The sequence below is a fragment of the Berghia stephanieae genome, chromosome 4 (genome assembly GCF_034508935.2).
Source record: "Berghia stephanieae isolate SIO BIC M18660-M18661 chromosome 4, UCSD_Bste_1.3, whole genome shotgun sequence".
NCBI classification, from domain to species: domain Eukaryota; kingdom Metazoa; phylum Mollusca; class Gastropoda; order Nudibranchia; family Aeolidiidae; genus Berghia; species Berghia stephanieae.
The window spans coordinates 36,961,882-36,984,305 of NC_088363.1; the positions used below are offsets into that span (position 1 = coordinate 36,961,882).

The 22,424-nt window shown below is 36.0% G+C and overlaps 1 protein-coding gene across 1 annotated transcript; it reads left to right on the top strand.

Annotated features, from left to right (window-relative positions):
• The first annotated feature begins 356 nt into the window (after positions 1 to 356).
• Positions 357 to 14,444, top strand: LOC144970494 (MIT domain-containing protein 1-like). Its single transcript, XM_078910192.1, has 7 exons — positions 357 to 458; positions 2,365 to 2,545; positions 4,224 to 4,325; positions 7,189 to 7,325; positions 8,157 to 8,243; positions 8,854 to 8,972; positions 10,689 to 14,444. Exons 2-7 carry the CDS (start codon positions 2,398 to 2,400, stop codon positions 10,852 to 10,854), a joined length of 759 nt encoding a protein of 252 aa, XP_078766318.1. The 5' UTR covers positions 357 to 458; positions 2,365 to 2,397; the 3' UTR covers positions 10,855 to 14,444.
• The last annotated feature ends 7,980 nt before the right edge of the window (positions 14,445 to 22,424 follow it).

Below are 22,424 nucleotides of genomic sequence, written 5' to 3' on the forward strand. Positions count from 1 at the left end.
ATGTCCATTTTTTTTTTGGGGGGGGGGGGGGGGGGGGGGGTTAATTACGGTTGACTGGGAACCCTTTGTAAAGTGATTTGAGCACGTGTAGTGGTTATTGCGCTCTATAAATGCTCACTTTTCTCATTTTTGTGTGCTTGCTTTCGTAATGAAAACATAAATATTATGTACACATTTTAAAATTAAACCCTGACTAAATTTCGATCAAAATTGAGTTAGAATCCAGAAAGATTGCATATGTTCGCATACGTTAGCCGTCCTGGTGCAATATTCTGTAGAAGGAAAAAATCACAAACGTCACATCACTTTTGGAAGGAGTTTCGGTTTCTCGACCAAAATCGAATCGAAAGTAGAACAGAGACGTCCAGGTAAACTTCCAACTTCCGAGAAATTTGAAGTTGGATGCTGAAGTGTCAATTGAAACTTGACCGGCGTTTTCATATAGACATTGATCATTTGTGAGTTTGATTGGTATTTTAAAAACTTTGGCATCTAACTCATTAACTATATACAAAGCCGCTTATTAATGTTGTCTTTTTTTATATTTTTTTATTGCACTCAGAGACCTAAAGTGCATCATAGGTAGGCACTTTGATAAAATTTTCAAACTCAAAATATCTTGATTTGACTCAGTCAGGGGGATGGGACTTGAAAAAACATAAAATTTGATACCTTATTTGTTTCTCTACGACCTACGGTTCCAGAGTTATTATATTTTTCTATTGAAATTTTTTGTCAATTTTACAGAGAGAATCTGTGATCTCACTGCTGCCTCAAAACCAGCATCTCGCGGCGATCGTGAAATTTTGAGTTTTACAGTCAACATGGCCCACTTATTGTTTTCAGTAATTTTGTTTCAATTAAAAAATAATTGGCAAGTGTTAGGTATCATTTTAAACGTCAGAAAATAAGCTTTATTTTCATATAAATCATTTTTATGGATGGAAAGTATGGAAAAAATTAAGGATAAATGAAAAGGGGGAAAAATATGAGGTTTTTGTCCTAAAAAGTGGGGTTGAGATGCGGAAAAAATAAAATAATGAGCGAGTGTATCAATTTTGATGAAATTTGGCAGATATATTCTTCAATTAATTGTCTATCGATGTATGAAGTATAATTAAAATGTATCCATAATTTAAAAAGTTCTTATAATTCAAAAATTTATAAATTTTTATTACATAAGCTTTCTGAGAAATACAATCAGGAATTAAGAATTAAATACACCGTTAGAAAGCTTGTTTTGTGCCCTTTATAATGATACCAAAGTTAGTCACATAGATTCACAAATAACGCCATGGTGACCAAAACAGTAAAGGGTCAAGAATAAAGTTCCAAAAAACGGGTTTCACCTTACAGTGAGCCTATCGGCGGCCACTGGACTGGAGTTATCAAAGTGCCTATCATAGGCATATCATATCTAAATCTAAGGAATCACTCAGTGTTCACATCTACCATAGGAATAGTAACCCACTCCTCTAGTACTAGACGTCTAGCTATCTAGTTAGAGGAGGCCTTCGGGCCTTCCGAAAGCTCTCTAGATATTATCTAGGCTAGGTTAGATTAGATTTAGATAAAGATGACTCATTTTCATTTGCAGGGCGGTCTGTAGTACATGTAGAAATAGTGTCCAGCGAATTATTCGTTGGATTCTAGCTCGCTCTGCAATACCGCAAGCTGGGTCTGGCGGACCAATTTTTTTTCTATATAATATCATTAGAACTAAACTCCAGGTAGTGTCATTATTACAGGACTCTTTGTCAACACGCTGTGTCATAAAACCCCATTAGTTCTATCTAATTACAGGATATTATTAAAAAGTCAGGCGACTCAGTCACAAGACGTCTATAGTCTAGACATCGTCAAAGCATTAATATTAATATGAATGCGTTTGATTGGTATAGGTTGGTTTGGATGGATAGACAGGCTCGGTGCCAGTATGTACTACAGTTTGTGGTCGCATGTCATCACAAGAGTTAAAGTATGTTGTTATTGAATATAGTCTCCTCCAGAAGGGGTTTACACAGCTTGTCATGTTGGGGTAATGTTGTACAAAAAAATATCTAGAATTTAAAAACAAAAATATATTTATAAAAGCAACAAAAATCATTCATTATTACATATTATTATACTTACCCATGTAACTTAGAGCAAAATTAAACCCTGACTAATAAAACTTCATTTTGAATTAAAATAGAGCTCGAAGTCCAGAGAGATTGCAAATTATTTTCGCATATCTTTAGGCACTCCAGTGAGGTGATACTGTTACATGAAAAATGGCCAAGTAGCTGTGGTCTTTTTTTTTAGGACTTTTGACCCAATAATTATTCTTTCACTTATTTTTTATTTTCTTTTTGATTGATACAGACCATGCACTGATATCTTGATGACCAGAAAGTCATGTCAGATCCAGAAAAACTGGCCGGGGTGGAGGCATCAGCTATCAGTATCCTGAAAAGAGCTGTTGAACTGGACAATAGTCGAAGATTTGATGAATCCATGACATGCTATCAGGAGGGTGTTGGTCTACTCATGCAAGTCTTAAAAAGTTAGAAAAAGTAACTAAATATTATGTTGCTTGATACAATTATTTGACTGTCTATAATATTTCATATTACAGTCTTTAATATCAGCCCTCAGAAATGCTCATTGATTTCTTATTTTGATGCAATTCAGTTCAATAAAAGTTAACACTCAATCTATTGTATCGTTTAAGAGCTAATAGGTTCTAAAAACCTTTAAATGCTCTGTGTAACTTTTATGCATGGATACAATTTATCAATTATATAAACAGCATTCAATGTTAATTGATAACATTGAGTATTAAATATCTAATACATATTAATAAGTGTCATATTCAATTTTCGTAGTATAATTAACTCTTCTCACTTTCATTTGGCATGTCCAACTAGTATAAACTGGCATGGCTTTTTTTTTTTTTCATCGCTTGTAGCCCCAACCCGGCCGCAAAAATCGCAAAATATCACTGATTTGCATTGCGGCTGCAAAATCTGTAATTTTTTGCAAATTTTAAAGATTTTGCAAAGAAAAAAAAAAACAACAATATTTTTTTTAAAAACAAAAGGCGACTTCTTTTTCTTTTAATTTGATAGCTTGTGTAGGACATGAAAGATAATTAATCAAGAGTTGTTTCTTTTTTAACTATCTCCTTTTCTTCCTTTTTACTGGTGCTGTTATGACCTTACATTTGTTGCAAGCGCAGTGAAACCGTTAAAAACAAACAAATGCCTTTCTCTTTCATGAACTAATTATGGGTCTTTAGGAAAATTAATCACAATTTTTTGCAAATTTTGCTGTTTTTAGCTTGCAAAATTTGGGATTGTTTTTTTGTTTTTTTAAAACCGCCATGTCAATATATAGTCAACTCTTTGGAATTGTAAAATCACTTCCTGGTATAGATGAGTTGCAATTTTGATTAAATCATTACGGGTGACAATCATGAGAATATTGTAATAAATAACTAGTTGCTCCCCATTGATAATTATGCTGTCATTAAATCATTCATGAAGTTACAGCCTTCTACATTTAGGTACAGGTTCACTTGCATTGCAGTAAAGATAATCACTGATGTATGTACAATGGTGCATGTAAGTGAATAATTCAACCAAATAACACACATATATATGCATACCTGCCAACCCTACCACTTTTGGTGGAATCATTCCTATTTTCATTCTTTCTTTCCGCTATTCCGTCATTGTCTCTAAAATTCCGATTTTCCAAAATGATGATAATGGCTAGAAGAAGAAAAAAATGGTGATATTTAAAAAAAAATGATTGTCAAGAGGGAGCTAAGTAGGAAAATTAATTGCACTCCATTACCCCTTGCCCATTCCATTACCTAACACACCTGCTTTGTAGTTTTGCCAGCTGTGCCAGAATATTGCTTTTATGTGTTTGATGACAAAGTTGGTGGTCATTTTGATAAAGAATTATCTATTAATAAGAAATTCCTATTTTTGGTCTCAAATTCCTATTTTTTGATGATATGATTCCACTTTTGGAATGTGAAGGGTTGACAGGTCTGATATATGGAAATTTAGTTTGTTATGTCCTTGTTTTTATGTAAAAGAAAATGAACAGATTCAAAAAACATCAAAACTGGATTTAAAAGATAACATATGGAAGACATAGATTCATAAAATGTGAGTTGGAGTGTTATATTAATAATTCTTATTGAGAATTTTTTTTCTTCTGTCTCCTAGATGTTACAGATGCACCTAAAAAGCAACGTTATCGTGAGAAAATTCAAGAATACTTGGCTCGTGCAGAAGAACTCAAACAGCATGTCAAAGAGGAAAAAGAAGGTAATTGTATTTTAGATTCTATTCCATCTATAGGTGTTAAAGAATTGAATATATAACTCATTAGAAATATGTCTGTATTCAGATAAAAATCATATATACAGCCCGGAAGGCCAAAATAATAATAATACATGATTAGTGTTCATGTATAAATTTGGGTCCCAAAATAGCTATACTATTAGGGTATTGGGAGGTCACTGAATTATAATTTTTAGAAATAGTTTTCCATTGCTTTAATTTTTTCAGCTCATTGTTTATTTTCCAGTGATAATAATCTTTAGCGGAATTCAGGGATTTTGACACCTATGCTGTCTCGTGAAATTTGGTGACGGTCCCATTTTTATGACATCAGGCCAGACAGAATCGCGCCAGATGTCACAATTGACACAGAAGGCCACTGTTGTTCTTTGATTAGTTAGTTGATGGTTGAAGGGGGAGGGGAGGGACAAATGGGTCTGGATTTTTTTTCTCTGTTGTAGGTGCCTAAGGCCTTTTTAATATCTCTCTCTCTCTCTCTCTCTCTCTCTCTCTCTCTCTCTCTCTCTCTCTCTTCTCTCCCTCCCTCCCTCCCTCTCTCTCTCTCTCTTTCTTTCTCTCTCTCTCTCTCTCTCTCTCTCTCTCTTTTCTTTCTTCTCTCTCTCTCTCTCTCTCTCTCTCTCTCTCTCTCTCTCTCTCTCTCTCTCTCTCTCTCTCTCTCTCTCTTAGCCTTTGCCTTTCTTTCTAAAAGCAATGGTGATTGGCTTGGTTTATTCTTCTTTTTTTTTTTCCTTTGGACTATGGCTTTGACTTTGAGAGATTCTTGGGTTGTATTTATAAGCTGCATAATCACTAGGTTTCGGTAACAAAGATATTGTAGCCTGCTTTATAAAGTAAAAATCAAAAAAAATCAAAAGCTTAACAATAAACAATTCATATTAATGGTCATGATGTATTTTAGAATAATACTAATACAAAATAGCGCCTTCTTTTGGAACCAATTTGGCCTTCTTACAATTGCTTTATCATACTAGTTTTATGTCTATTTTGATGAATCAAGGATGAACAGAGAAAGTATATACATAGATGACTAATAGAGAAGAAGTATGTTATTGATGATGGATTTGATCGATAGGCAAGAGAGAATTTGCTTTGACAATTGATAAACTGAGTTTATTTTATTGTATGATAGGGAGAGAGAGAGAGAGAGAGAGAGAGAGAGGAGAGAGAGGAGGAGAGAGGAGAGAGAGAGAGAGAGAGAGAGAGAGAGAGGAGAGAGAGAGAGAGAGAGAGAGAGAGAGAGAGAGAGAGAGAGAGAGAGAGAGAGAAGAGAGAGAAGGAGAGAGAGAAGGAGGAGAGAGAGGAGGAGAGAGAGAGAGAGGAGAGAGAGGGAGAGAGAGGAAGAGAGAGAGAGAGGAGGAGAGAGAGGAGAGAGAGGAGAGAGAGAGAGGAGAGAGAGAGAGAGAGAGAGGAGAGAGAGAGAGAGAGGAGGAGAGAGAGAGAGGAGAGAGAGAGAGAGAGAGAGAGAGAGAGAGAGAGAGAGAGAGAGAGAGGAGAGAGAGAGAGAGAGAGGAGAGAGAGAGAGAGAGAGAGAGAGAGAGAGAGAGAGAGAGAGAGAGAGGAGAGAGAGAGAGAGAGAGAGAGAGAGAGAGGAGAGAGGAGAGAGAGAGAGAGAGAGAGAGAGAGAGAGGAGAGAGAGAGAGAGAGGATGAGAGAGAGAGAGAGACGTACGATGAGATGAGCGAGGAGAGAGAGGGAGAGAGAGAGAGAGAGAGAGAGAGAGAGAGAGAGAGAGAGATACTACTACTACTGCTCCTCCTCCTCCTCCTCCTCCTACTACTACTACATTACTACAACAACAACTATTACTACTACTAATATTACTACTACTACTATTACTACTACTACTATACTACTACTACTACTACTACTACTACTATATACTACTAATACTACTAATATTACTATTACTACTACAACCACTTCTACAACGACTAATACCTCTGCTACGACCACTACTACTCCTACCATTACCTCTACCACTACTACTATTACAACTATTGTTATTATTACTACAGTAAAGAATAAAATATTGTTGTTGGAATTTCGTTTCTTTTTATTTATCATTGTCATTCATGTGTATCTTGGTTTGTTTTGTTTTTCCCCTAATCATTTGACCATGTAAACGTTAGCTATTTTAGGTGAAGTATTTTAAATTAACCCATTCTTAACACGCTTCTCTGCCACAGAGGTTGGTGTAGCATGCTAAGGGTTTAAAATCAATGTTCTTTAAAATAGTGTACCTACTTCTTTCTACATTGTCAAGTAGTCTGGTGTATATTTCTGCTTTTTAGTTGTTTTTAATGAAACGAAACAACTTAATGTAGCTTTTAAACCTATAATAATTCATATTTATTGTGAAAATTAGGTTTTGGGGGTAACAAAAGCTCGCAAGAACATGCATAAATGTCGGATTTTTGGCATAATTTATGGCATAATTTATGGCATAATTTACCTCTTTTTTTTTTTTTTTGCATAATATTGGCATAATTTTGCCCAAAAAATGGCATAATTCCACGGGGACAGTCAGAATTCAGTCGTTATAACCCTCAGTATATTTTCCAATCACCTGCTCCACTGAAAAAAGTAAGTACATAATGTCTTTTTACTGGAGTTCAGCACTCAGAAAGTTTTTGTAAAAGTTCAGTAAATTTTTGACATGAATTGACAACCCTGTTTTTATTCTTTTTTTCATGTCTCATGTCTACATTTCATTTAATGAAAAATCTGATATCTACAACAAGTGAGGTCTCAACCTAAGTACCAGTATCAGTACTTCCTTGATCCATTTTCCATTGACTTTATTTAATTTTTTAAAAATTCCATACAGCCTCAAAGCAACACGAACAAAAGAGAATCGAACCAAATTCTACAGGGTTTTCCTATGAGTCTCTCTTTGGTCGCTACTTAACTAAATTTGTGACATCTGTCCAAGTGGAGGATCCATACATTCGTTCTCATCATCAGGTATTTAATTTTTTCTTCTTCTTCTTCTTCTTCTTCTTCTTCTTCTTCTTCTTCTTCTTCTTCTTCTTCTTCTTCTTCTTCTTCTTCTTCTTCTTCTTCTTCTTCTTCTTCTTCTTCTTCTTCTTCTTCTTCTTCTTCTTCTTCTTCTTCTTCTTTTTTATTATTATTATTATTATTATTATTATTATTATTATTATTATCATTATTATTATTATTATTATTATTATTATTATTATTATTATTATTATTATTATTATTATTATTATTATTATTATTATTATTATCATTATTATTATTATTATTATTATTATTATTATTATTATTATTATTATTATTATTTTATATTTTGGAAGAAAACATTGTAATTGCAAGTCCTAGATTTAGCTCAGTCGTAGACCATGAAAAGTTTGGTGGTAGATTTAATTGCTTTTTGTCTTTTAGCCCAAAATCTCACTTGTAGGGACAAGGTTCAAGTAAAGGCTGTACATCCCCAATACGAAATGGGATGGAAAGAAACACGGGAGAGGACTGATTTCCGTTTTGTTGTATATTATTTTTGATTTGTATGGTTTAGTCTGGACATATTCGCTTTGGTGGGGATCAGTGTTGTCTTTGCAAAAATAACGCCAACTTTATGCCAGAAATCTGCCAACTTTATCCTTTGTCTGGCACCTATCATACACACTTGTTCAGATCTTTAATTTCAACAGGTGCCTGCTCCCTAGATTCTTAATTAGCTATGTATCCTACACATCAATTTTTATAGTCCACACAGTGTGATTCCAAATGAATTGTACAAAGTTTCTTTTCTTTCTTTTTTTTTTTACGCAGATTCAAAACTTCTTGAGATTTTGTGAGCTTGTGGTGAGAAAGAAATGTCCTGTAAAAACAATATATCTGACAACAGGTCAAGACGAGGTAAAGAGTGGATAGTTTTTGTTTTCATTTATAAATTTGTTAGTTCCATATGTCTTATTAATTTTGATTTTTAAAAAAAAATTTTAAAATTGAGCTTTTATATAGCGCAATATCCGCTAAACAAACTCAAAGTGCTTTAAAGGAGTTCCTGGCTAACAGCAACATTTAACATATAGGACAGGCCTGTTAGGCAATATTACAATTTTTCCGACATAAACGCTGTTAATGGCCAGGTACTCATTTTACACCTGAGTACGGTGAGAGAATGTGAGTAAAGAGCCTTTTCCAAGGACTCAACTATGCACCGAGTGAGGCTCGAACCCAGGACCTTCCGATCCAAAAGCGAGTGTCATATACCACAAGACCACATAGCCACACATAGTTCTTCTTTCACTTATCAAAGCTATTGCTTTAAGTTTGAATTGAATTCAATTCAATTCAAATATTTATTTATTGTCAGCATTTAAAAAATGTTTCATAGATAATGTAGTCAGGCTAATAGAAGCCTTTGACCGACATAGGTTTTAACACACAGTGCATAACATAGTAATACATTTTCCCATAAAAACATTCCCTCATCATTTTTTCCTGGTTTGTTTATTTTATACAGGACATGTCCAGTAAACAGCAGCAGCATACAAAGCTGTCAGCAATTGGTACATCATTGAGTAAGTTTGGAATCCAGCTCAAAGTTGATTACTCTGATACACTTCACGACAGGGAAATCAGGTGTGAAATTAGTGTTATTTGTATTATAATAATGATAATAATAATAATAATAATAATAATAATAATAATAATAATAACAATAATAATACACCCAATCCTCCATACAATAAAGCTCTAGGCGCATAACAATTACATAATCCATTCAAATTTCTCTCTCTCTTCTCTCTCTCTCTCTCTCTCTCTCTCTCTCTCTCTCTCTCTCTCCCTATCTCTCTCTCTATCTATCTCTCTCTCTCTCTCTCTCTCTCTCTCACTCTCTCTCTCACTCTCTCTCACTCTCTTTCTCTCTCTCTCTCTCTCTCTCTCTCTCTCTCTCTCTCTCTCTCTCTCTCTCTCTCTCTCTCTCTTTCTTTCTCTCTCGCTATCTCTCACATATATATGAATTTTTTATTTTTTTATTAGAAATAAAAACCCAACCAGAAACACAACAATAGGTACTTAATGACAAGAAAATAATCAACTCAAATTGTCCTCAGACTGCCTTTTCAACTTCTTATTAGAATCAGCGATGCACACACGCAATTGTTATCGAGACAAGGGGGCTTGTAAAAAAAATGTTAAGAAAGTACATTTTTTTTCCTCACAATGTCAGGGACAAGTAAATAATCTCTTTGTGAACGTTTCCCTCCATGAGGAATAGTTTTTATCAAAATAAGATCAGAACCTCATCATGAATCACTTCTTAATATCCAGTAAGCAGCATAGGGAAACAATTTGTGTTTATTTATCAATGGGCATTGACTGTTTAAAAAAAAACAAACTCCAAACAAATCCCATATGTATTACTATGCATCAACTGTATAACTGATATGGTAAGATGACATGGAACAGATCAAGAAAAGTTGTAAACTCAAGCAGAAATCAATAGGGCAGTGTGGCTCATCAGTACAGTCTTTGCTTTCTACCCGAAAGGTATCGAGTTCGATCACCCGCTGCTGCGCTGTGTGGCCTTGAGCAAGTCACCTCGCCTTAGTCAATTTCGGCCATGCACTGCGGCTGAGCTGGGTTATTCAGTTTCCTTGGATAGACCCTAAGACAAATTTCCCTTGGTTGATAAGGAATTTATTTTATTATTTTATTTTATATAACCATTAACTAATACGGTCCACTTTATTGATAAATTTCATTTTTATTCTAAAAATAATGTATTGTAGTCATTAGTCTAGACATGTAAGGAATCCCATCATTTCAGTGCTATATCATATTGGCTGTACAATGGTCAATGTGATAAAGTAGTTCACATCGCATTCATGATGTCACCAAAGACGTTTGTTTGTATGTAGTCTGTGATCATTGCATTAAATCCCCCCCCCCCCCCCCAAATAATTATAAAAACTTGAGCTTTTATGTAGCGCAATATCCACTAAACGTGCTCAAAGCGCTTACAAGAACATTTATAAAGAGCATTTATAAAGCACAATATCCAATAAAAGTGCTCTAAACACTTTACAGAGAATGTTTGTAAAGTGCATTTTTCAACTATGCGCTGCTCAGAGTGAGACTCGAATCCTGGAATTTCCAGTCCGAAGAGGAGTATCATACCACAAGACCACTTCACCACACAAAGACAAGTAGTCATGCAATGTTTTTATACTGCATACAATTTGGTTTAAGTATTCCATACTATATGTTATTCTTACTCGTAAAAGGGACTAGTATATGTGAATCATTGATGTATGTGTGTGTAGTTTATTCAACAATAATTTTATTTTTCAGACTAGACACTGGCTGGGTCATCAAGATTGGCCGTGGCCTTGACATTTACAAGAACTGTGATAAATTTGCCATTGGATTCTGTGACCTTGATCTTCGACCTTGCCACGAGACCACTGTAGACATCTTTCATCGCAAAAGTATCAAAAATCCTTCTCTTAAAAGCTGACAGTAACTCTTCATCACTCTTCTCTTTTGTGAGGTCAAGGCGCACATTGTACAATTAAAGATAGAGGAAGGGAAGGGAGGGAAATCCTACACGACTATATCTAGCAGTTTAGAATTCCCCCCTCCCCCTCCTCCCTCTATTTTTGATGTTATTATGTACAGTTTAACATTGGCTATAATAGAATGTCCCTACTTACCATTTTAAGAGAGAATAATGTTCATAAGCTATCCTGTTACAAATATTTCAATGTTTTACTGCCAACCCTGTGATGCAGGTGTTGATGGTTGACTTATCAATCCTGTGAAGTTCTTACTTTTACAATCGGCTGTTCAGACATCTGAATTTTACATACAAGCTTTGTGCACCATGTTTTCTTTAATTTTGAGATGATCAGAGCTCTGATCTAACCTCAGAAATTTGATCAAATGAGAAACAAGTAGGTAGTTAGCAATCCGCTGTTGAACCATCTATTTTAATACGGCTGAACTCATACACCAGATATGTGAAATGCTTTCCTTTGGAATAGACACAGATCATGGGTGAAAGTTACTCAATGATATTAATCCTGCAAAGGCAGGTGCTCAGAAAAAAAAATCCTGCAACTACCCATAAGAGGAAAAAACAGAAGTGCGGTTAATTATATAAACTACAGTGGTGATCCAGTAGCATTAGTGGTATTATAGTAATTAAAAAGTAACACCCACCTTATTATGTCATCTTTACTGCTCTTATTTCGTCAGACAGCATTCAGCATTCATATCAACAGCCCAATATCAGAATCTGTATATACATCCAATTGAATTTTGCGTGTCCTTTTTATCCAAGTGCAACATCATTAAAATTTAAGTAAGGTGTCCTATCACTGTCTATTATTCCACCCTCCCACCCACACAAAACACTAACATTAGGCAGGCCTCAGCTTCTTAGAAAAGAAACTAGCCAGGGAAGCCTGTTTTCTTTTGACACCAGATGTGACTGAAGAAAGGGTATCAGTATCAGTTGATGCGGGTGATAGTATAGTTGTTTGAATGGGGGAGGCTACAGAGGTAGGTGCCAGTGTAAGGGATGGTGATGCAGGAGTTGTTAAAATGGGGCAAGCTGTTGGTGCAGGTTGTTGGGTTTTTGACAAGGGTGGGGATGAATTGGTGGGAATTATTGGAGCTGTAGGTTGGGGCTTTGAAGGCTTTGATCCTGCCAAGTATTTATTATAGGTATCCCAAGACTTGGCAACACATTTACGTAATGGGGGTGGAATAGCCATAGAGGTTGATTTTAAACTCCTGGTGGAGAGATACGTTTTGATCATGGCCAAAGCTTCATAATTGAATGTGGTCATTCTTGACCTGTCCTTCTCTATGATATCATCCATAATATTAAATGTACCCTCCACAAGTGGACCACTGAACACACTAAGGAGGGCCTTCACCAACTTACTCAAGACTGGGTATCTCAAATCTCCTCTGTGTTTGAGTTTGAAGATTAGGGACCACCACTTTGTGTCGATTCTGAAATCGGGTTCGTCACTATCAGCATCAAACACACTGATTTCATCATCAGTGATATAACTCCTTAATTCCTCATCAAGTTTACCCAAGTCAGTGGGGGGAATAACATTGGGGAGGCCCTCCCTAAACACAATAGAGCTGGTAATGTGGCAGAGGATCTCTGGTTGCAAGGATCCAAGTAAGACATCTTGACAAGAGTTGTGTTAGTTAATGGCAGCTTCTTTAGAGAATGAGCAGCAGCCACATAACCTTGCCGAAGGGTTTTCAAGAAGGGAGATAGCCAAGGATACTTACTTTTGTCTCTGAGACATTTCATCACATCTAGGGTGCAGAATTCCCCAACATACAAGTTTCTGTCCTTCAGATGAATATTCTCATCTGTGAAGTCCAGTTTGTCCAGTGTTTGAGCATTGAATTCTGAGATATGCTCAGAGGCGACGAAGCAGCTGTAGAATGACTTCACCAGCTTAAAGATCTCAAAATGAAGGGAGTGGCACATTGGCTTGGCAGATTGAAAAATTAGCATATAACCCTGAAACTTTTTGAGAATGCCTCTATGTAACTGAATGGCAAACTTGCATTTAAAGCCATTTCAAACAAGAGTTTAAAATAGAATCTTTCCTGCCAGAACTTGCACATGTTTTTTTCTGTTGTTGCTGTCTATTCAAAATTATATTTATCACTGATATTTGTTCGGCTCTCAGGTCATATCTTTAATAAATATCTTGCTGTATCTTTTCTTTGATCTTCCTTTCACTTCCACCCAAGAAAGCACTGTAGTAAAGTAGAAGTGCATCCCATAGATCAACGAGCCTATCGCAAACAGTTTTTATTTGTAGAAACCGTGTTGGAATCGGTCTGATGATGGACCGTTTCTTATTGTATAGCAACTCCTGTATCTGAAAGAACAGACTCCTCACCTTTGGACTGTCTTCAATATCATAGTAAATCTCTGATGCGAGGGATTGAACATTGAAAAAATGTTTCTCCAACGGCTCAAACAACTTCTTTGCCGCATTGTTCACCATGTGGACACTATCCCCACTAATGTCCAACAAATGTTGATTTTTTATCTTATCTTAGCCTCCACTCCCTCCTTTGCTCCTCGCATTACCGCACAGTTGTCCATTAAAACACTTACTAACTGATGCCAATGAAGGCCACGTTCATCTAACACTGCAGACACAGCTGCTAACAAGTTGGTTGCATTAGCAACATTAACTTCCCTACTCCCTAGCAAATCAACAACAATTTTGTCCTCTGCAGTGTCATAGTACTGTACCAACATGTTAAGAATTTTGTAGTGGCCTCATCAATGTTAAGAGAGAAGAAGGTGCCTTTTAATTTATCAGCTAAAGAGTCTTTCACGAATTGACCAACCCCGTGTGTTGTTGTGTAGGTTGCCGAGGTGTGTGACAACGACACGGCACTGAGAGCAGCAGGATCATTGCTTATGCGTTGAGCCAATGAAAGAAGATCCGGAGCAAGGGTGAAAGGCAAACAGTGTTCACTAATAAACATCCCAATTACAATTTGATGTCAGAACACCTATCCTGAAAAGTGTGTTTGTGAGAGGAGTCTCCATCAGTTGTAGGTTTCAGTTTAGAACTCAATAAGATACTTTTAGCCCGTGTGACATGTTCAGCATGTTGTTCGTGTGATCTCAGAGCTTTTTTTCCCGACGATGCATAGTTCAGTATCTTATTGCAGACGGTGCAAAAACATTTACCCGCTTCATCTATTTTCTTACACCATGTGCTGTACTCAACTCCATTTACAGGATGTTCCTTAAGCCAGAACCATTTCCATGCATTCCTAACACCCTTTTCAATGTCTGAAATGTCTGTTTCAGGTTCAATGAACTTCATTTTGTAACTAAGCTAGAAATAGAAATAATAAATCAAAATCATTAGTAAATAAACATTAAATATTCACTCTTCACTTTTACTCACATTGACCTACTGGTAATACTGAACTAGTGCAGTCCTTGGTCCTTTGTTGACAGTGCCTCCGTGTTGAGTGGCCAGATTTTCAAAGCATTCATTGCAAAAGGATACCAGTACAATAAAAGATAGAATAAATAAATAGAGTTTTGCTAATAAACTAAAGAAAAAAATTAAGTATCCAACATGATCACACTGTCAACAAAGGACCGAGGACCGCACTGGTTCAGTATCTACCTAATCCGCATCTAAAAATGCTATCTAAACTAAGCTTTTATTTTTATCGATAACAGTAAACACGAGTTTTCACTTTCGTCACTCAAAATACGCTGTATTCAAATAGCTACTTATACTTATACTAACACAAACCAAATCACTTCAATCCACGAAACAAAATCCAAATTCAAAGTCTAGACGTCTAAGATTGAACAAGATAAATTCAGAGAAGCTGCTATCGAATCAAATGAATCAAGGCAAATGAGCGATTGAAAAACGAAATTAGAAAGAGCGGTAAATGAAGATACACGATTGCGCATGCGCGATTCAAGCCCGAAAATGTCTATGAAAACGACGATAGTCCGATTGCAGTTTCGGAAACGGCGAAAATGATTTTTTTTTATGGCGACGGGCGCCGGTTTCTATCATTTTCGGAATCGGCGAAAATGATTTTTTTTATGGCGACAGTTGACGGTTTTTTTCATTTTTGAATTCCGGCCAGACAAAAAAAACCCGGCGAGACCTCTTTTTAAAAAATAAAAATCCGGCCATGCCGGATTTTTCCGGTGAACTTTCACCCATGACACAGATCCTTCCCTGACTAACCCTTTCTTTTGGCTGGTGGAATGGCCATTAGCAACATCGATCAAGAGGCGGCAATAAAAATCTTCCAGATATGATGTTACAAAGTCAATTAGCTGAAGAATGTTATATGCTTTTGTTCGATGTAACACCTTATCCTTGAAGATTTTCATTGCAGCCTCGACAAAGTTGTTGGTATTATTGCCTCTTATATAAAAAGGTTACCTCTGTAACAAAGAGCCCACTCTTCTTTTCTACAAAAAAGTTTTTTTATATACTTCACAAACCGTGGGTGTGCAGCACATACCTGAACAACTGATTCCAAACATACTTTAATCTCCTCCTCTGCACTGAACTTAAAAACATGTCCACTGCTGGTTCAAAGTACTGTCTATCTGTCTGCAGAAGGTCTTTAATAATGGTGGTAAAATCATCAATTTTCTGAAATTTATCTAACAATTGTGCATCTGCAGGGGAATCTATTTCATTACTTACATTTACATCCAAAAGCACATCATCAGTTATATCAATGACATTGATATTTGAACTTTCATTTTCAACTGAAATTTCCTGTTCTAGTCCTTGCTGTTCTTCTCCTAACTCGTTGCTGGTTACTGTGGCTGATCTTAAAACCAGTTATTATTTGTATTGAGTTTGTTACCTGTAGCAAGGAAATAGAAGTGATTTTGTTCCCGCGGAGTTACTGGCAAAAGATTTAGTGATCCCATCCCAAAATGTAAAATAACAGCAGCTTGGTGTTCCCATCCACCACCATTCCAACCTTTCAAACATGTACACATTCCTAAATCCATATCTACAGCATAAGTACTCACTTTCTCTCCACAATCTATGCCGGACGGCCAGTCACTCTATTCATATATATATACTGGAAGATTTTTATCTTTTGGGACTTTGTAGATATTATATCTACACCATTAAGACGCCGGAGCTTTTAACTTTGATTGTATAATCTTCAAGGATCAAACCCAAGCCCGCTGTACTACACTATAACCTCTTACCAATTGCCTGGAAGTGGAATTTTACGAGTCCGATCCTGTTATCAGAGGAATAGATCATCCAAGCCCATCAACTGCCTGGAAACGTAAACTTACGAACCTGACATACTATCATAAGTTACGTAAAATATTCATATCTCTATTTGTAACTGCCACGATCACTGTTTATCTCTTTTAATTAAATTTCATCATTATTTTTATTTCATTGTAAACAAATCGTTAATTGTTTTTCATTTATAGTAACTAGTAAATTCTGGGGCCTCATTCTACATATATCTTTATGCATAGTCGAGTAGCTCTTTACTCACTTGAGACCATGACATTTTGGATACATTGTCTTTTGGTGTTCCTCAAGGCTCTGTTTTGGGTCCAATTCTTTTTGTTTTGTATACTTCTCCATTATCTAATGTCATCACTGGTCATGGGCTGCGCTATCATCTCTATGCAGATGATACGCAACTTTATGCTACTGATAAAACTAAAAATCTCGAAAATATTGTGAAACGTGTGGAAGAATGTGTGACGGATGTGAAGGAGTGGATGGATGCAAACAAGTTGAAAATGAATGAGTCAAAAACAGAAGTGATGATTGTGGGAAATAGAGGGCAGTTGAAGGTGAATGATGGTCTTGAGGTGTTGATTGGGGGTGAAAAGATCAAGGTTTCAAAGACTGTGAAAAATTTGGGTGTCTATTTTGATTCAGAAATGAAAATGTCAGCTCACATTTCTGCTCTCTGTAAATCTTTATACTTTCAATTGAAGAAAATCAGTTCAATCCGTCAGTATATTGCAATTGGAACATGTAAAACATTGGTTGTTTCCCTCATTTTTTCGAAACTAGACTATTGTAACTCGCTGCTTGTCAACTTGCCTCAGGCTTCTATTAAACAATTGCAACTACTGCAAAACAGTGCAGCAAGATTAGTTTTTGGCAAAAAAAAAATTTGATCATGCAACCCCTTTGTTGGCCTCTCTCACTGGTTGCCCATTGAAAAGCGCACATATTACAAAGCAGCGTGTCTTATTTATAAGTGTTTGGCTGGTATAGCACCGGCATATCTCACAGATCACGTGGTCATGTGTAAATTTGAAAATTACACTTTAAGATCATGTAATGACCAAACGAAAATTTCGGAAAAAGATCAAGAACAAAATTTGGTGATAGATCGTTTGCTTGTTTCGGCCCCAAGATTTGGAATGAACTACCACGTGGTCTGAGGGAGTGCAAGTCTTTACCTACTTTTAAAAAGAATCTCAAGACACATTTTTACTGTATTTGTTTTTCTTGACTCTATATGAATCCTTGATCTGGCTATGAATTGTTATTGTTATTATTATTTTATTTTTTATTTTTTTCACTTAAAATTGATATTTATATTGTAAAGTGCCCAGAGCTTGTGTTTTACACGAGAATGAGCGCTATATAAATGTGTATTATTATTATTATTATTATAAGTAACATCAGTTTGTGTCTCACTTTTCACCAGATATGTGTCATCTTCCAATGAAATGCTTTCCTTTGGATTAGACACAGATCCTTCCCTGACTAACCCTTTCTTTCGGCTGGTGCAACGGCCATTAGCAACATCGATCAAGAGGCGGCAATAAAAATCTTCCAGATATGATGTTACAAAGTCAATTAGCTGAAGAATGTTATATGCTTTTGTTCGATGTAACACCTTATCCTTGAAGATTTTCATAGCAGCCTCGAAAAAGTTGTTAATATTATTGCCTCTTATAAAAAGGTTACCTTGGTAACAAAGAGCCCACTCTTCTTTTCTACAAAAAAGTTTTTTTATGTACTTCACAAACCGTGGGTGTGCAGCACATACCTGAACAACTGATTCCAAACATACTTTAATCTCCTCCTCTGCACTGAACTTAAAAACATGTCCACTGCTGGTTCAAAGTACTGTCTATTTGTCTGCAGAAGTTCTTTAATAATGGTGGTAAAATCATCAATTTTCTGAAATTTATCTAACAATTGTGCATCTGCAGGGGAATCTATTTCATTACTTACATTTACATCCAAAAGCACATCATCAGTTATATCAATGACATTGATATTTGAACTTTCATTTTCAACTGAAATTTCCTGTTCTAGTCCTTGCTGTTCTTCTCCTAACTCGTTGCTGGTTACTGTGGCTGATCTTAAAACCAGTTATTATTTGTATTGAGTTTGTTACCTGTAGCAAGGAAATAGAAGTGATTTTGTTCCCGCGGAGTTACTGGCAAAAGATTTAGTGATCCCATCCCAAAATGTAAAATAACAGCAGCTTGGTGTTCCCATCCACCACCATTCCAACCTTTCAAACATGTACACATTCCTAAATCCATATCTACAGCATAAGTAACATCAGTTTGTGTCTCACTTTTCACCAGATATGTGTCATCTTCCAATGAAATGCTTTCCTTTGGATTAGACACAGATCCTTCCCTGACTAACCCTTTCTTTCGGCTGGTGCAACGGCCATTAGCAACATCGATCAAGAGGCGGCAATAAAAATCTTCCAGATATGATGTTACAAAGTCAATTAGCTGAAGAATGTTATATGCTTTTGTTCGATGTAACACCTTATCCTTGAAGATTTTCATTGCAGCCTCGACAAAGTTGTTGGTATTATTGCCTCTTATATAAAAAGGTTGCCTCTGTAACAAAGAGCCCACTCTTCTTTTCTACAAAAAAGTTTTTTTATGTACTTCACAAACCGTGGGTGTGCAGCACATACCTGAACAACTGATTCCAAACATACTTTAATCTCCTCCTCTGCACTGAACTTAAAAACATGTCCACTGCTGGTTCAAAGTACTGTCTATCTGTCTGCAGAAGTTCTTTAATAATGGTGGTAAAATCATCAATTTTCTGAAATTTATCTAACAATTGTGCATCTGCAGGGGAATCTATTTCATTACTTACATTTACATCCAAAAGCACATCATCAGTTATATCAATGACATTGATATTTGAACTTTCATTTTCAACTGAAATTTCCTGTTCTGGTCCTTGCTGTTCTTCTCCTAACTCGTTGCTGGTTACTGTGGCTGATCTTAAAACCAGTTATTATTTGTATTGAGTTTGTTACCTGTAGCAAGGAAATAGAAGTGATTTTGTTCCCGCGGAGTTACTGGCAAAAGATTTAGTGATCCCATCCCAAAATGTAAAATAACAGCAGCTTGGTGTTCCCATCCACCACCATTCCAACCTTTCAAACATGTACACATTCCTAAATCCATATCTACAGCATAAGTAACATCAGTTTGTGTCTCACTTTTCACCAGATATGTGTCATCTTCCAATGAAATGCTTTCCTTTGGATTAGACACAGATCCTTCCCTGACTAACCCTTTCTTTCGGCTGGTGCAACGGCCATTAGCAACATCGATCAAGAGGCGGCAATAAAAATCTTCCAGATATGATGTTACAAAGTCAATTAGCTGAAGAATGTTATATGCTTTTGTTTGATGTAACACCTTATCCTTGAAGATTTTCATAGCAGCCTCGACAAAGTTGTTAGTATTATTGCCTCTTATAAAAAGGTTACCTTGGTAACAAAGAGCCCACTCTTCTTTTCTACAAAAAAGTTTTTTTATGTACTTCACAAACCGTGGGTGTGCAGCACATACCTGAACAACTGATTCCAAACATACTTTAATCTCCTCCTCTGCACTGAACTAAAAACATGTCCACTGCTGGTTCAAAGTACTGTCTATCTGTCTGCAGAAGTTCTTTAATAATGGTGGTAAAATCATCAATTTTCTGAAATTTATCTAACAATTGTGCATCTGCAGGGGAATCTATTTCATTACTTACATTTACATCCAAAAGCACATCATCAGTTATATCAATGACATTGATATTTGAACTTTCATTTTCAACTGAAATTTCCTGTTCTAGTCCTTGCTGTTCTTCTCCTAACTCGTTGCTGGTTACTGTGGCTGATCTTAAAACCAGTTATTATTTGTATTGAGTTTGTTACCTGTAGCAAGGAAATAGAAGTGATTTTGTTCCCGCGGAGTTACTGGCAAAAGATTTAGTGATCCTATCCCAAAATGTAAAATAACAGCAGCTTGGTGTTCCCATCCACCAACATTCCAACCTTTCAAACATGTACACATTCCTAAATCCATATCTACAGCATAAGTAACATCAGTTTGTGTCTCACTTTACACCAGATATGTGTCATCTTCCAATGAAATGCTTTCCTTTGGATTAGACACAGATCCTTCCCTGACTAACCCTTTCTTTCGGCTGGTGCAACGGCCATTAGCAACATCGATCAAGAGGCGGCAATAAAAATCTTCCAGATATGATGTTACAAAGTCAATTAGCTGAAGAATGTTATATGCTTTTGTTCGATGTAACACCTTATCCTTGAAGATTTTCATCGCAGCCTCGACAAAGTTTGGTGGTATTATTGTCTCTTATAAAAAGGTTACCTTGGTAACAAAGAGCCCACTCTTCTTTTCTACAAAAAAAATTTTTTTATGTACTCCACAAACCGTGGGTGTGCAGCACATACCTGAACAACTGATTCCAAACATACTTTAATCTCCTCCTCTGACTTTGCAGTTAACATGAAAAAAGTAATTTGGCCTGTGCTGTTTTTGAACAGCATGTTTGCTGTCCCACAACCATCTCCACACAGCCTGAAGTACATGAAATGTGCACAACAGAAGGGTGGACTGTGGAAATACAGAAGCTAGGGCCTTACGCAAGTCTTCCTAATCATCTGTCATAATGACACATGGGTGACCATGACTCCCAAAAGCCCCATCTGGGAGGATAGACAGATAGAGATTCAGAGCTTCATGCAGAGTAGTTTAACTCTCTGAAGTAGTTAAAAGACAACCCACTGGAACCCCACCTGCAGAACAGTGTGTTAGCAATAAAAATACTCTTACACCATGACGTTCACAGTTACCCGTTGAATCAACAAACAACATTTCTGATGATTGCTGAACATGAATTAAAATTCTCTTCATGATTGGTGTAATGATTGCTAATATTATCTGATCACTATAATCTGTCCTTTTCCAAGCGACATTGCAGTTTTGTTAATCAGTCCATCGACCATGTCTGTTATCCTTTGATCAATGTTCTGTGCACCTTGATTTCCATATAAGTCAGTAAACTGTTTTTGGTATAACCTGTGTGATGAGACATCAAGCACTTTATTATTTTGTTAGTATGAATAAAAATATTCAGTTAGATAGGTGAACATAGAAGAACTATCAACATTCTCTCAATTGATGTTGATATAATAGAATTTATGAGTATTACATGTATTAGATGTTATCAATATACATGTATAAGAATGGAAGTGTAAAAGAACCTAAGAATATGTTTAGGTTACAAAATAGGTATAACACAGTTATTACCATTTTACAATGGTGCAAGCATAATATTTACAAAATGAAAAACATAACAGGCAAAATAACAGTATGGTAAAAAACATAAATAACTGATGCTTCAATGGACATTTGGGTCACACACAGACAAGATACATTGTGGTGAAGATAATCTGTTTATTTACAAGTTATTGTCCAGCAATCTCTGTATGTTTAATGCTAGATAGTTATGTAATGATAAAGGGCAGATGTGGATAATGAAAGTAATCAGTCTTGAGTTAGTTATGCTGGGAATTCTTCTATTTCAGATAGTAGAGTTTCGACATCTGTTATATCTAGATGTGATTGTGACTGTGACATGATATGCATTCATAAAAAACCCACTCGTTATGCATATATCTCATTAAGCAGCACTACTACTACTGTGATTTTAAGGCAAAATGTTAGAAACATTAACATGAAATATATTTTATATTGGTCTGTGTGATCTATATTATGAACTTAAGAAAATGTCTAATACTAATACCCTTCTTTGCTTTACTAGAAATCTCTTCTTCTTTACCAATGTCACTGGGATTCCTCCACTGCTTTCTTTTGGTAAGATTGTAGTTGTAGTAAAAATAAAAAAAGGAAGGGCTTTAAATTAGGTATAATTCGGCTTTTTTCAATAAAACAAAAAATAAAATAATACAATATCTTACCCTAAAGACATTCTTCAATCCCACATGAGGAAAAGTGTGTGTAACTCGAAATGTTACTTTTGTCATCTCCTCAAGTTCTTTTATCCAAAGCCGCATATCCTCCTCAGTTGTAACTGGCATCCGCAAGATTGCATGAAAAGCAGAATCTGGAAGCTCGCTAAAGGAGCAGACTTGATAGTTATAATGCAGTGACAGAATGTGTTGTATCAGAAAGAAAAAAGCAGTTTTCAAAGAATGATCGCAGATCAAATAAATAAA